The following is a 14,701-nucleotide window of genomic DNA, read 5'->3' on the forward strand; positions in this document are numbered from 1 at the left end:
AACACTTCAAAGAGGCACCCAACCTATAAGTTGTCCACCGTGTTTATTATTTTATCGGGTTTTTAGTGTAGTGTGAACTTGCACTGTTCACATTACTAGAACAACTAATTTTATAAGCCAATACTTACACATGCAAGACACATAAGATACACTACGCCAAATTCAAACATGATTATGCACACATGCATCCACGGGTTTCTATACAACCCCTCTCCCTCGGACATGCACATGCATTGAATCTAGGAAATGTCTACACCATAAAAACTAGTATACACATGCAAAGCATATGCCAAACAACATGCTCATGCACAATGCAATTGTATTTACATAATCCACCCATCTTCAAGCATTGTACGCCTCCAATCATACTCCTAGGGTATGCAACCTTGCATGGGAGTCTGGCCAAATGAGTCGTAGTCATTATTTATAAGATTTACACGCACAATTATCCACCCATATGAATACATCACACGGATAATTGGCCAAACATGGAATTCACACACATAATTGTCCATACTGGTGACATCCTCTCTCCCAATTTCCTCTTGGGCTTTTGGTAGTGACCATGGGATAGTTTTTAGCCTCAAAAGATTACCCTTTTTTCTTGGCTACACCGCAACCTAGAGGTGAGCACTTCGTTAGCCATTGTTGGTTGTCCAGCCGCATGCAACTGGTGTGACGCCCCGGAAGGCACAATAGATTTGGTGGAGGATCCTCTGTTTGTTCATCTATGAACCAAAAACTCTCCACTACGCTACATAGGACAAGATTGCTTGGGCCATGGAGGTGGGTGCACCTCTACTCTACGAGGAGGATAGCATAGGTCTTGCCCTCCAACTCACTCACTTTCGCATCTTGGCCATCCTTGCCTCCTCGGTCCTAGTGTCCCACTGAACCACAAAGGCCAATGTGTGCCATGGATGGGAGCTCATTAGAAGCATCCTCACCGGGCACATTTTGTGCGCATGATGCAATGAGGCCATTGATTGATCCATCACCCCTCCGGCTGGAACTATTTGGCCTTCCCAGCACTCTATTCACATGATGGAACCCTTGCCCGTACACAGGACTAGTGGAAGAAGGCATGGGGACAGGGACCATAAGGTTTGCACATGGAAAAGCACCAGTTTTGGTCAAAAAAGCAAAGAAAAGCAAGAAGTCAAGCTGTGTTGACCGCGAGCTAGGAGCACCAATGGCAAGAGGAGACTGAGCCGGACCAAAAAGCAAAAAGCAACTCTAGGGCCAAAAAGCAAGGCCCTAAAGCCAAAAAAGCAAAGCACAAGAACTTCAATTAAACTTGGCCTTATTTGAGTAATATGTATTGTATAAAGTGAAAATACAAAAGCAAAGTTAAAGAATAGCTTTCTGGCAAAAAGCAAGATCCCCTCCTCAAATATAAAAGAAGCATGAGTCTCTCTTGATCATCATCATCAGGGTGTGGCCATCATCCTTGAAGATTGGAGCACAATAATATGTTCGAGAATGTTTGGTTTGTCAGAAGGTCAAGTTTGATCGACAAAGCCAACCGGATTTTGCAACTATTGCCGACTCCGAATGTTCCAAGGGAGAGTATTGCTATGGATTTTCAGATTACCAAGAAGATCAACAATGTATGTTATCAATTGGACCTTCTAGATCGTTGGAGGATACATAATGCCTTCCATGTCAGTTATTGAAACCATACACAGGATCACTCCCAAAGAAGCCTGTTTTCGAGGATCCACCAAAGGTGGAAGAGCAAAGATTTTACAACCAGAACAAATTATGTTTCATTATGAGAGAAGAAGAGATAAGACAGTGTTAGAAAGTTCCTCTTGAAGAATTATTCACCATTGGATGCAAAATGGATGCCAAAGGAGTACTTCAAGGACTAACTAGAGATACTTCGAGTTTATGAGGAAGCAGTCGGTCTAGATGTATTAGAAGTACAGGCATAGACATCTTACAAACAAGACAGATTCAAGAGGGAGGGATTGTACCTCTAGCCCTCTTCATTGCATATATATTCTGGAATGTAATTGATCATTATTCTACTTATGTAATGGTTAATTGGACGTGCTCTAGTTTGGGTGGCAACGATGCCAGATAACCGAAGGAGCAAAATTTGTATTTGGGTGGCAACGATACCAAATGACCCATTGGATGGCCTTTATGCCAGATACCTTGGATTTCATGGTCGGGCCGTCAATGCAACAAGATAGCCCAGGTGACTATTGATGAACAGTCGGATGATGTTGCCAAATGAGTAGATAACACCACAGATATCCGGAATGACCATATACACAAGCTCCCCAGATGGGGCTAGTACTTGGAACATATGGATATGCTTGGTACACGTGCATGTCGCAGTTGAGGACAACTGCGATATAAGAGGGAGGGAATGTAACTATTTGGCCTTCCCAACCCTCTATTCACATGATGGAACCCTTGCCCAAACACACGACTAGTGGAAGAAGGCATGGGGACAGGGACCATAAGGTTTGCACATGGAAAAGCACCAGTTTTGGTCAAAAAAGCAGAGAAAAGCAAAAAGTCAAACTGTGTTGACCACGAGCCAGGCGCACCACTGGCAAGAGGAGACTGAGCCGGACCAAAAAGCAAAAAGCAGCTCTAGGGCCAAAAAGAAAGGCCCTAAAGCCAAAAAAGCAAAGCACAAGAACTTTAATTAAAGTTGGCCTTATTTGAGTAATATTTATTGTATAAAGTGAAAAAGACAAAAGCAAAGTAAAAGAACAGCTTTTTGGCAAAAAGCAAGATCCCCTCCTCAAATATAAAAGAAGCATGAGTCTCTCTTGATCATCATCATCAGGGTGTGGCCATCATCGTTGAAGGTTGGAGCACAATATCACCATCTTCATCAAGGTGTGGAACTCATCTTCGTCAACTTCACCGAAGCGTGGAGTTTTACCACCGTCGCTGCCTGACATCACCACCATCTGCTGATCATCGCCGATGTCCGTACAGCTATTGTGCGCCACCTAAAGAACAGCCGCCTTCTGCCTGTGCACCAGCACCACCTCCGCCTGCACCAACTGCAGAGCTGCCGCCAACAGAACTGTGCTGGACAGCGCCGCCGTCACCACCGCTTCCTTCTGGACAGTAGCCACTGCCGCCAGCGCTGCCTAAACCTGCACCTACTGTTCGCCACCTGTGCACTACTCTCCGATGCCAGCTAAACTGCTGCCTGTGACGCCTGCACCTACCAGCACCGCCGTTGCCAGCTGTGCCACGTGGCTGTGCCGCCTGTCCTGAACCAGCGCCACTGCCTATTGCTGTGCACTGCTGCCTGCTGCCTACTGTCAGCGCCAACACCTAGTTGTTCAGCGCTGCCACTGCCGCCAGTGCCATACGCCGCTGCCACCTGGTTGCTGCTGTCTGCACCCGCCTGTATTGTGTGCTGTACAGCTACCGTACAACTGTTGTACGACTACTGACTGCACCGTATGTCTATCTACTGTTTTCTGCCATGTTGCCGTAAACCTGTTCTGAACCGTACGCCAACTTGACGACCTTTGTGGACTGCTTACTACATCCTGATTGGGCAACAAACTTACAACTGAACACTAAAAGCTTCATTGTCCACAATTGTCTATTGTTTACGAACTTGGATTTGAACTTGCATTTGGACTTGGACTTGGATTTGAACTTGGATTTGGACTTGAATCTGGTACTTGCCCGGTGAGAGATTCTTGTGGGACATCCCCGTGGTGTGCTTGGCATCAGGATCTCGTCCTTGACATCGACTTCAACTTGTGTATTGGTCCTGGCTTGCGAGCCCGTGGATTGTTCCTGAATAAATTCTTGAAAGGGGACAGGGCCTGTTCCCCGCTTAGTGTGTGTCCTGTGGAAAGTACCCTAAACCCTTCTCTCTTTCCCTCTCTCTATCTTCTCTCTCTATATTTCTATCTCTTGGATACGTGGTGGAATCAATCACGGCACGCCCCGCTGGGCTTACACCAGCAAAGACTATTTGCTTCATTTGTATGCACATCAACCACACCCTTTGTTGGTGATGGGAACACCTCAATGGCAACTCGGATTGGTTGCAGCAGCACCATGTAGCCTTCTTGCACACTTGGAGCCTGCACCCCTTCTTCACTTGTCAGGGAAAGGGAAAAAGGGGGAAAGGAGAGGGTGGGAGCCGGGCGGGGGGTGCATGTTTGGCCTTTTACACCCCCTCCCCCCATGTAGCCTCCCTTCGAGAGCAGCCTGCTCTAGAGGAAACCCCTCCTCGTGTTTTTTGGTTTTCAGACCTCACATCCGGGTCCATTGTGCCTGTAGTCTGGATTATGTGGACGTTTTCTTTTGATCAATGGAGGATATTTTCTTGGGAAAAAATAAGAAAGAAGAAAAGTTCCCCATTTTTGTTGTAACAAACCAACGCTGTTTGAGTAAGAGTGCAAGAAGAGAATGCTGCATCTGAAACTGAACTGCAAGCTGAAGGCTGGTACCAACCTTTGAATCTAAGCAGTAAATATCAAAAGAAATTTTCTAGCCGAGAAAAGCTGTCTAGGTCAAGGTGTTTGCTATGACAACAATGTCACATGGATTGAGTAAAAGCGTAGTACGATCACAGGGTCGACAACCACACACATCAGCTAAATCCAGTGTGCATACGTATAAAGGCAAAGATACCCCCTATGTGGTCCTGGAGCTCCCCACCCCAAACCAAGTAATTGCTTTATTGTTGAGAAGACAATGGAAAACAAATCGGCTGAAGGCTAAAATTGTTGAAACCTCAATGTGCAGTCGTTTTTAAGCTGGAGATAATAAGCTACACTACTGGCAAACAATCAAGTTTCTGCTGGTGCTACAGAAGCTGCATACGGGCTGAGAGACGCTCACAAACAACTGACTCTATAACACTGAGCCTAGAAAGTGGTGACTTTAAAATGCAGTCGATCAGCACTTCGCCCTGCATTTTGCAACTTGGACGTCTATAGCTCCAAAAAATCCAGCCACCTGCCTACCAAGTTTGGGCTTCTAGCTCGCCCTTCTTCCATCATCTTCTTTCACTTCATTGTAAGCTGATTATGATTTCTTGCTCCCATATGTCTCATATCCCACTCCTATGGTAAATTATTTGCCTTACACCTTATCCTTGGGGAGTGCTTCCCTGTCCACATCTCTCCATGGCCACCCATTCCTCCCATTACAAGACAAGTATTCTGAGCTCTGTTTGAAAAAATTTCTTCAGTTCTCTTTTTTTCTTTTCCAACTGGGCTTAGGCCCAAGATCCTCCTATAGTTACCGTTTTTTTCACCGCCTGTAGGTGCTTTTTTCCACCCATAGGTGATGCCGCCGTGGGAGCACCTAGTGGGGGTTTGAACCCAAGACCTCACGGGTCCCAAGCCAAATACTTCACCACTTGAGCTACCACCTCATTAATTTTCATATCCAGGGAGTCCTTTAACGACTTTACCTAGAAAGCCAAGAGAAGAATTTATGAGGCAGAAAAGAGGCCCTAGAGGTACTAATTTCAAGACGAATGGAAGCGAAGGGCTTGACAAGGCTAGGGCAAGTGGCAATGAGAGAATAAATCAAGAAAAGGTGATACCAAAAGCATGTAGAAAGAAAGGGATAACACAATAAAGCTACTAGATAGGGCTCCAGAGGGAAACAAGAACTCAGCATAGTCACAACCATAGCATCAATACCTACAGATCGATGGAAACAGAAAAATTATACCTTGGCAAGTGTGTTTGCAGAAAGAGGAGCAATCACCATTGCATCAGCCCACTTACGCAGCTCAATGTGGAGTACATCATCTCCAATCTTGCTCCAACTTGACCATTCATCCTCATCCGTGTATAACTTTACAGTTGGTGGTAGAGATACCTTGTCTATGAAGTGAAGGGCAGATTTCGTAGCCACTGCCCTTACTTCTGCCCAGTCAGAAAGACTATCAGCAAGTATCCCAAACTTTATAGCAGCCACACTCCCGCTTGCAGCCAGAATAATTCGAGGCCTCTGGATTGCTGGATTTCCTCCAGACTGTGAGGTTACACCCAAGGGCACTTTCAATGCCATGCCAGCAGCAACAAGCCCTACAATTAAAAACAAAGCACTAATGAGGAACATTTTGAAAGAAACAATGGAAAAACTTTTTGTCCCAAAAAATCCAGCTCCATTACTACTTCATTCATTAAGAGAAGATTGAATTCAGGTGAACTGCAAGTGGCCAAAACTTTGAGAGGGCTCTTAACATGCAAAAGGTTGGATAGTAGCAAGTACAATGGACTAGCTAACAATTCACACAACCCCATGCTGAGATATAATATGAAAAACCGTTAGGTCACAGGACAATCACCTTCAACACCACAAATCGATGAACACATCCTTCCAAGATGAGGATGTTAATAAAGAAATCATTTGCAGGCAGATGGGACATCTTGCCAAAGCTTGCCCTCGACGTCAGTCCAAGAGACCGCCTTCGGTGGTTCTCCCCCCCGTTCCCCGTTCTCATCCTCACCAAGGGGCCAAGAGAGAGGTAAGTTCCTAGGCAGAGGAGCATGAGGTCCTGACCACGGACGATCCAACCGCGGGGGAGTGGCGGATGGTTGACTTGTGCCCAAGCCACCAGCCGACCACCAGAGCTGAGCGCCCTCGCCGCGCGCGTCAGGCTGGCAAAGTACAGGAGGATTCGGTTCTGTCAGAGAACCGCTTTGATCATTTATCACAGCACCTACCCGTTGGCGATGGGCCCCCTCCAATCATGGAGCGGGCCCCTTCGACCCCCCCCCCCGGTTTGGCGGCCGATTCCTCGTCGAGACTCCTCTCTTGACTCTTAGTGCCCAGTGAGGCCAGTAGACCCCACTGTGGCCCTGGCGAGCCTCTCCCAGCGGCCTTCCTCTCCTGTGGATATCTCCTAGCAGTGACCCTCTCCAACCTCTCCGCCCCCCCCTCCCCCCCGCCACCTCCGCCTCCTCCCCCATGTTCGCCCCCAACTTCTCCCGCAGTAGCTCCTTCAGCCCCTTCATCCTCATCCGAGCCCACTATGGCATGCGGGGGGATCGGTCGTATAGTAAAACAACCTTAGGCTAATACTAAAGTTCACTTAATGATGCTTAAGAGATAGACAATGGTGTCAATGCAATGCAATGCAACTATATTAAATGCAATGCAATGCAACTATATTAAATGCAATGGTTATAACTAAGATCTATGAATAGATCTATGCTGAATATCCTTCTCAGAATGAGAGAGAGATGCTGAATGCTGATGATGATGACTGATTCCTTCTCCAATGCTGAGGTCCACCCTTGGATGCCGCCTTTCCTCGATGTAGGAGGCAGGAGACGACTGAACTGAATGCTTACTGCTGACTGAATGTTGAATATGCTGATCTGTTGACTCTCCTTGCTCCCTAGATAGGAAACGCTGAGAAGAGATGAGATCTAAGAGATGCCTAATGACTGAAATGATGCGATGGCTTATATATGTTGTACTGATGCTAGTCGATTATCCCAACTGCTATCGGCCAGCCACTTGGGAACTCACGACTTCATCAAATGCCTATATGATGTTGTCAGCTGCCATTAACTGCTGTCGGCTGGTCCTAACAGGCCCCGACCTGATCCTGGAATGTCCTACATGCTTTTGTTGTCTTATATGCTGATGTTGGTGCTGTAGAAGCCCCAAACACATGTTGCACATGCTGATATATATGCTGAAAATGCCTGGGTAATACTTGATATTCCTAAATGCTATCTGCTAAATGCTTATGAATACTCTGATATGCCATGTCACTTGTACACCTTCTGGGTGTGCACGTGACATTCCCCTCTGCTAAGCTGTTGCAGGGTGGTACACCTAGCAACCATTTGACTCCTCTGCTGAAACCATTGCCCCCTTCTGACTTCTTCTGCCGGGACTGAGGTTGACTGCAAGAGTTGAATCCTTTGAGCCAAAGACTTCTTTACTGCGGAAACTACATGACAAATGCTAATAGATCTGCTCGGAAAACTTGAGTCACCACTAACCTGTCGGTGGAATCCTTTCACACACCATCTCCGTCGTTCATGAACCTCTGAACACCACTAACCTGTCTGTGGAATCATTTCACACACCATCTCCGTCGTTCATGAACCTCTGAACCTCTTGAGGCGATGTTGGAGCAAACTTCAGCCTTCTTATGTGGAAGAGAACCCCCTGTGTTGCCACTTAAAGCCCAAAACTCCATTTACTCCTTTGATGATGATGGATGACATTCTTCCCCAGAAAACTCATGGGTAAAACATGTGTGCCTTGCAGATTCGAGATGCTACTATGCTGATGCAAGCCCTGTGCAACCCTATATGCTATACAAGAATGTAGATGGATGGGTTACTGATTCATGCCTAAGGGAAAACCCTAAGGATGGCCTACAAGATCTTGAGGACTGGATTTAACTGAGCGGAAGCGACTAATATGTTGACTTATTGAATGACTTTGGGAATGATAATGATCTAAGGCTGGTTACCCTGTAACGTTCTGATACCAATGTGACATGTAGGGAATTGATCGTAGTAAAACAACCTTACGCTAATACTAAACTTCACTTAATGATGCTTATGGGATAGACAATGGTGTCAATGCAATGCAATGCAACTATATTAAATGCAATGGTTACAACTGAGATCTATGAATAGATCTATGCTGAATATCCTTCTCAAAATGACAGAGATATGCTAAATGCTGATGATGATGACTGATTCCTTCTCCAATGCTGACGTCCACCCTTGGATGCCGATTTCCTCTATGTAGGAGACAGGAGATGACTGAACTGAATGCTTACTGTTGACTGAATGCTGAATATGCTGACTCTCCTTGCTCCCTAGATAGGAAACACTGAGAAGAGATGAGATCTATGAGATGCCTAATGACTGAAATGATGCAATGGCTTATATATGCTGTACTGATGCTGGTCGGTTATCTCAACTGTTGTTGGCCAGCCACTTGGTGTCACCATTTGGTCCATCTCCATTTCTCGAGCCACTTCTATGGGACTGTCACTCCATAGAGCGGCCAAATTTGTGCCATGTTCACATGGGACCAAGCCAGTGTCCCATGTGAAAGGGACATTCTTTTGGTGTCACATGGACGGGAGCCAGATTAGTGCCACCCGTGTGTGAACAGTACTGCGTCACATGAACGGGAACCAATTTCATGTCACCCGTGTGTGACCTGCTTTGTGTTGCATGGACCGGAGCCTGTTGGTGCCACCCGTGTATGGCCAGGATGGCGTCTTACCTATGGGACTAGCACTCCATAGGAAGACCAAGACATATATTTATATTTCTGTCACACCAGTTTTGTGCCCAACATGAACTTTTTGTACAAGTTTCATGAAAGGGAGATTTCATCCATTACATGTGCACATGCATTTATGTCTGAATGCATAAATTTATTTTTGCATGACTTGTTTGCGTGTGTTTGCCTGTTATGTCGTGCCAGTACACTGAACGAGGACGCCCCCAGTGTACCGTGGAGTGTTGTTTGCTGACTCGTTGGTGTGGCATGTGAACAGGTGGTAAGTATTACCATTTTTTCCTTTTTTTAAATGTAAAATTTATAAGTTATGGCCAGCTTTAATATTTATAAGCCAATGTGTTCACACACATTTAAATTAGGGATTGGACATTATCTTTGTAGGGTGCCCATGAGCATTTTAAGTAACCCCTAATATTGTGTAACCCTTAAAACCTTTGGATAACTTTTGCATAAGATAACTTAGTAATTTTCCCATGTGGGAGAAGGCTGGCTGCATTCTTTCCATCGCCTGCTTCTCCATGGGCTGATTTCTGCATTTTCTCCATCGCCTGGCCCTGTACTTGCTAAATAGTACCTGTTGTACCTGCTGTACTTGCTGAATAGTACCTGATGTACCTGCTGTACTTGCTGAATAGTACCTGATGTACCTTGTACTTGCTGAATAGTACCTGTTGTACCCTATATTTACTGAATAGTACCTGTTGTACCTACTGAATTGTACCAGCAGTACCTAAATTATACCTACAGTACCTAAATTATACCGGCTATACCAGAGTGTACCTGCTACACCAGATTGTACCAGGTGCCCTCATGTTTCTTATTTGTGTAAATCTAAAATTTGTTAAATTAAATTCAGAGAATTCTTTAAGTTTTGTGCAGAGCAGAAACAAAGCATGTTTATGCTGACCATGCTCAGGAAGTTTTCCTGGTGTGGTTAGTATTTCCGTGTGTGGTGGTGCTAACCGCGCCCTCAGAGCTTCTGAGAGCCAGTGAAGATTAGACACACTAGGAAATCTGGGAGCAAAGCTTATCTGGGAGAACCAGGCCATGTTCCCTCCGCGGTGTACCCATTGGCCTGTGTTAGTACAGGCGTGCCTGTTGGTGCACGGTCCCGGGCACCCAGTGAAGGTGGGGGTGTGCCTGTGATTTGAGACTTCTCCGACCAACACATCTTCATCGACTTGAACCAATTTGTTTGAGTTGTATTCACTCCCTATGTGGAGAAATCTGGCCTATTTGGTCCGTGACACTTGTACAAATAAATACTCCAAGAAATACAAATGTATTGAGGGGGGGGGGCCTTTCCGGCCCCAGTGCTGGTATCATGTGTATTTTGGTATTTCCAGTATTTATGTTGCTAATGTTGTTTTAATTGTTAACTTTAGTTAAGTGTTCTAAATATGTGTATATTGTCTTCCGATCTGTAGGCCATGCATGAGGAAGAGCCCAATGCATGAGGAAGATCCCAATGCATTGAGGAAGAGCCCGATCTGTAGGCCATGCATGAGGAAGAGCCCAATGCATTGAGGGCTGAGTTGGAGCACATCAAGAGGCTCTTGCAGGCAAAAGAGCAAGAGCTGGAATTCTTGCATGAAGACCTCCATGTACACAGTGTCATAGAAGCCAAGAAAGCTGATACTATGGTGGACATGACTTTTGAGTCTATGGCTCGAGAAGTGGGTAAGAAGCCAAGGGAGTTGGCACTCTCTTATCTTATCCGAAAGGGTGCCCCAAAGAAGGAGAGGATGGACAGCTTATGTTCAAGAATCCACCCCGTTTGAGACATGGAGACCTAGCCTCTCAAAGAAAAAAACCAGAAGGGGAGAAAAGAAAGGTTTAATGGCACCACAGATGCTGAAAACATAGCTCTGTGAAGAGAAACATACCCTGATTGAAGAAAACACAGCACCACTGAGAAAAAACAGCTTTCAGACAAAAAATGCAGCTCCCAGATCTGAAAACGTAGGTCGTTATGTACTGAAATCTGTAAACAACAGGATCATGAAGGAAAACGCAGGTCCTAGAGCAGTTCTAGGCTCTGATACCATGTGAGAAATATGAGCTGCAACTTTTCTCCCACTGTATGTGATGAAATCACCAAAATCTGGTTGCTGCAGATTTAGGACAGCACCTTAAATGTGCTCTGTTGCCCTTCCAAAGTACTGTACAGCAGTACTAAGTGCTCACCAATGATGTACCAAACCTGTACCGGCAAGTACAGCAGCTGAAAATGAACCTTTTGCTCACTCAAATCAATGTGCAGCCATGCCAAAACTTGTACAAAGCTGTACCAAATCTGTACCAGCATGTACAGTAGCAATAAATGCTCTCTTGGCTGTCCAAATGAGTGAAAATCAGATTTTTACAGTCTCGAACACTGCATACAACAGTGTCCATAGCACTGAGTTTCACATATCGAGGCAAAGGAGTACTAGTCTTCTTCCCCCCGTCCATATTGAACCTCTGCAAAACTTTGCCAATGTATTCCTTCTGAGACAAATACAACACATGCTGATTTCTGTCCCGAAGTATCCGCATACCCAAAATGTGATTTGCATCACCCAAATCCTTCATATCAAAGGTTTGATGCAGCCTCTTCTTCAAGGTATCCATCTCCTTACGAGATTTCCCGGCAATCAACATATCATCAACATACAAGATGAGGATCAATAGACTGCCATCCAAAGCTTTCTTGGTGTATAAGCAGTGATCTATGTCACTTCTCCTGAATTTCTGGGATTTCATGAATGTATCCAAATTTAAGATACCATTCTCTTGGTGCCTGTTTGAGCCCATAAAGACTCTTTTTCAGCTTGCATACAAGCTTCTTCTTTCCACTTACTGCATAACCCTCTGGCTGTTGCATATATATCTCCTCATGGAGATCATCGTGAAGAAAAGCAGCCTTCACATCCATCTGAATCAAGTCCAGATCATCATGAGCAACCAAAGCTAATACAGCTCTAAGTGTGGTCATTTTGACCACTGGAGAGAAGATCTCATCAAAGTCCACACCATATTCCTGCTTGAAGCCCTTAGCCACTAACCTGGCTTTGTATCTTGGCTTTGCATCTGGTGCAACTTTGAGCCTGTAAACCCATTTGCATGGCAAAACCTTCTTGCCTGCAGGCAAATGCACCAACTTCCATGTTCCATTTTTGTGCAGAGAATCCATCTCTGACTTCATGGCACGCTCCCAAAGAGCCTTGTCTGCCCTCTGTAAAGCCTCCTTATAACATGAGGGCTCCCCACAGTCAGTAAGCATCAAGTAGTCAACCCCTGGAACAAACCTGTCAGGGGCTCTGGAGGGTCTTGCGGACCTCCGTACCCAATGACCATCATTTGCAGGTTGCTGTCCAGCCTGCATATCACCTATTGGTGGCTCCTGTTCCATGCCATAAGGCTGAAAAATCATGCCCGGTATCTCCTCTAACTATGGGATATCCATAGGGATATCTTCTGCCATGTCTGGCTGTCCATTTGGACCATTTTCAGCACCATTTAAGGGCTGGTTTTACTGCTGTAATGGCTGATTTACAGCCCTTGGTTGTTGTCCATGATGTCCATCATCATCAAAGATGACTCTGCCAGGCTCCTTATACATGCATGTTTCATCAAAAATGACATCATTGCTGCGTATAATCTTTCTATTCACGGGATCCCAAAGTCTATACCCCATTTCACCTTTGTCACCATATCCTAGGAATATGCATTTGTGAGACTTAGGATCAAGTTTGGTGCGCATTTCCCTGCGTATGTGCACGTACGCAACGCAACCAAACACTTTCAAGTGCTTGTATGACGGAGGCTTCCCTGTCCATACTTCCTCTGGCACTTTCCCACCAAGCCTCGTGTTAGGTGACCTTTTTAATGGATGAGCTGGCAAGATCTACTATCATGTTGTCTGTGTCAGACTCTTTACTTTTCAGCATTTTTGTGCAGAGAATCCATCTCTGACTTCATGGCACGCTCCCAAAGAGCCTGCAAAGCAAGGCGTGTGCTGTCTGTGTGAGCGTTGAACGCTGGGCTGTCTGTGTGAGCGTAAGGCTGTGTGAACGTGGGAAAGCGTGTAGAAGCGCTGGCCACTTAGGCGAAGGGCAGGCGTGTCAGCGCTGAGCAGCCACGCGTCCAATGAAGGTGGACACGACGAGTGGCTGGGCAAAATCGGGTCAGCCCACACAAGGCGTTGACGGGCGACAGCCGATGGTGATGAAGCAAAACGGCAGGTACAGAGAGGCGTGAGCGAGGGAGCTCACCTTCAGTCAGCCAAAGAGAGCAGCCCGTGACTGGGCAGCTGGGAGCAATGGCGCGGAAGGTGCAGGAGAGCAGCTCGAGGAGGTGAAGCGGGAGCAGCCCGTTGGCTGGGCAGCTGGAATCGCGGACGGGTGAAGCAGGAGGCGTAGAGTGCGACGAAGACGTTGCGATTGCTGGTGTCGAAGAGGACGAAGACAAATTGTCCAGCGAAGGCGCCCACGACCTTGTCGGCTGGGAAAGGACCCCTGTCGCGCAGCGTCTTGTACGCCTGGATGACCAGCATCACCTCTATCACGCTCTTGGCCAGCCCGTACTCCTGCCTCAGCGTCGTCAGGTTCTCCAGGTTTGCCACCGACATCACGCTTTGTCCTTTTCACCGCCCCCTTGATTCTCTCTATCCTTCTCCAAGGCGTAACGGCAGCGCCCGACCGGCTTCACACCTCCAGTGTCGTTGATGACAACGACGTCCAAAGGGGAGTCCTGTCCTTCCTCCCGTGCCAGCAGCGAATGAAGTTCCGACCAATCCTACCGAAACCGTTGATAGCCATCAGCATCAAATTTTTGCAGCAGCACCAAATTCATCACCCCTTTTTCTGCAACAAAAAATCAGAAATTACAAGGTATTCTGCTTCAATTTTTTTTTGGGATTTGCAATTGAGCAGGTACAAGTACCGAATTGCTCAATTTTGAGCAAAATTGGCAAAATTGGGTGACATTGGTCACAATCAGGATCAATTTGCAAGAAATTGGATGTCGAAATTTGGGGCTTTTGATGTAATTGTGCAATTAAGCATTCATACATGCTGTATGATGTGAGAAATCGCACATTCGGGCAAAATTGCAGCAAATTGCAGTGCAAATCAAGGGGCTTTGGTGCCGATTGGATTGATTTGCATGCAGGCACTCGCATTTGATGCTTTGGGCAACGTGTTGATGCCTGTCAAGCACTCAATGTGCCTGTAAATCAAGGGGCTTTCCTGTATTGGATGTATATGTGGCCAGGGGGGGAGCACCGCGAAGACTCTAAATGCCTTCATGTGCGTCAATGTACCATGTATGATCAGAAATTGATCTTAAATCAAGGGGCTTTTCAAGATCGTATGCTTGTTGAGCTTGGCAAAGTAGCAGGCAAGATATTTATGCCTTGAATCCTCAGAAATCAGCTTGCAGTCAAGGGGCTTTTGCCCAATTTCTA

General features: G+C 46.1%; 1 protein-coding gene across 1 annotated transcript in view; it reads right to left on the minus strand.

Moving 5' to 3' along the window:
- LOC147627383 (phosphopantothenoylcysteine decarboxylase-like) overlaps positions 1-14,701 on the minus strand; it is an 81,415-nt gene that overhangs the window by 39,526 nt on the left and 27,188 nt on the right. Inside the window, exon 2 of the mRNA XM_086816030.1 lies at positions 5,689-6,047. Coding sequence (XP_086672156.1) covers positions 5,689-6,030 — 342 coding nt within the window. The 5' untranslated portion in view covers positions 6,031-6,047. The remainder of the gene's footprint in view (positions 1-5,688; positions 6,048-14,701) is intronic.

The sequence above is a fragment of the Cibotium barometz genome, chromosome 21 (genome assembly GCF_041138505.1).
Source record: "Cibotium barometz isolate CiBa-2024 chromosome 21, ASM4113850v1, whole genome shotgun sequence".
Taxonomy (NCBI): domain Eukaryota; kingdom Viridiplantae; phylum Streptophyta; class Polypodiopsida; order Cyatheales; family Cibotiaceae; genus Cibotium; species Cibotium barometz.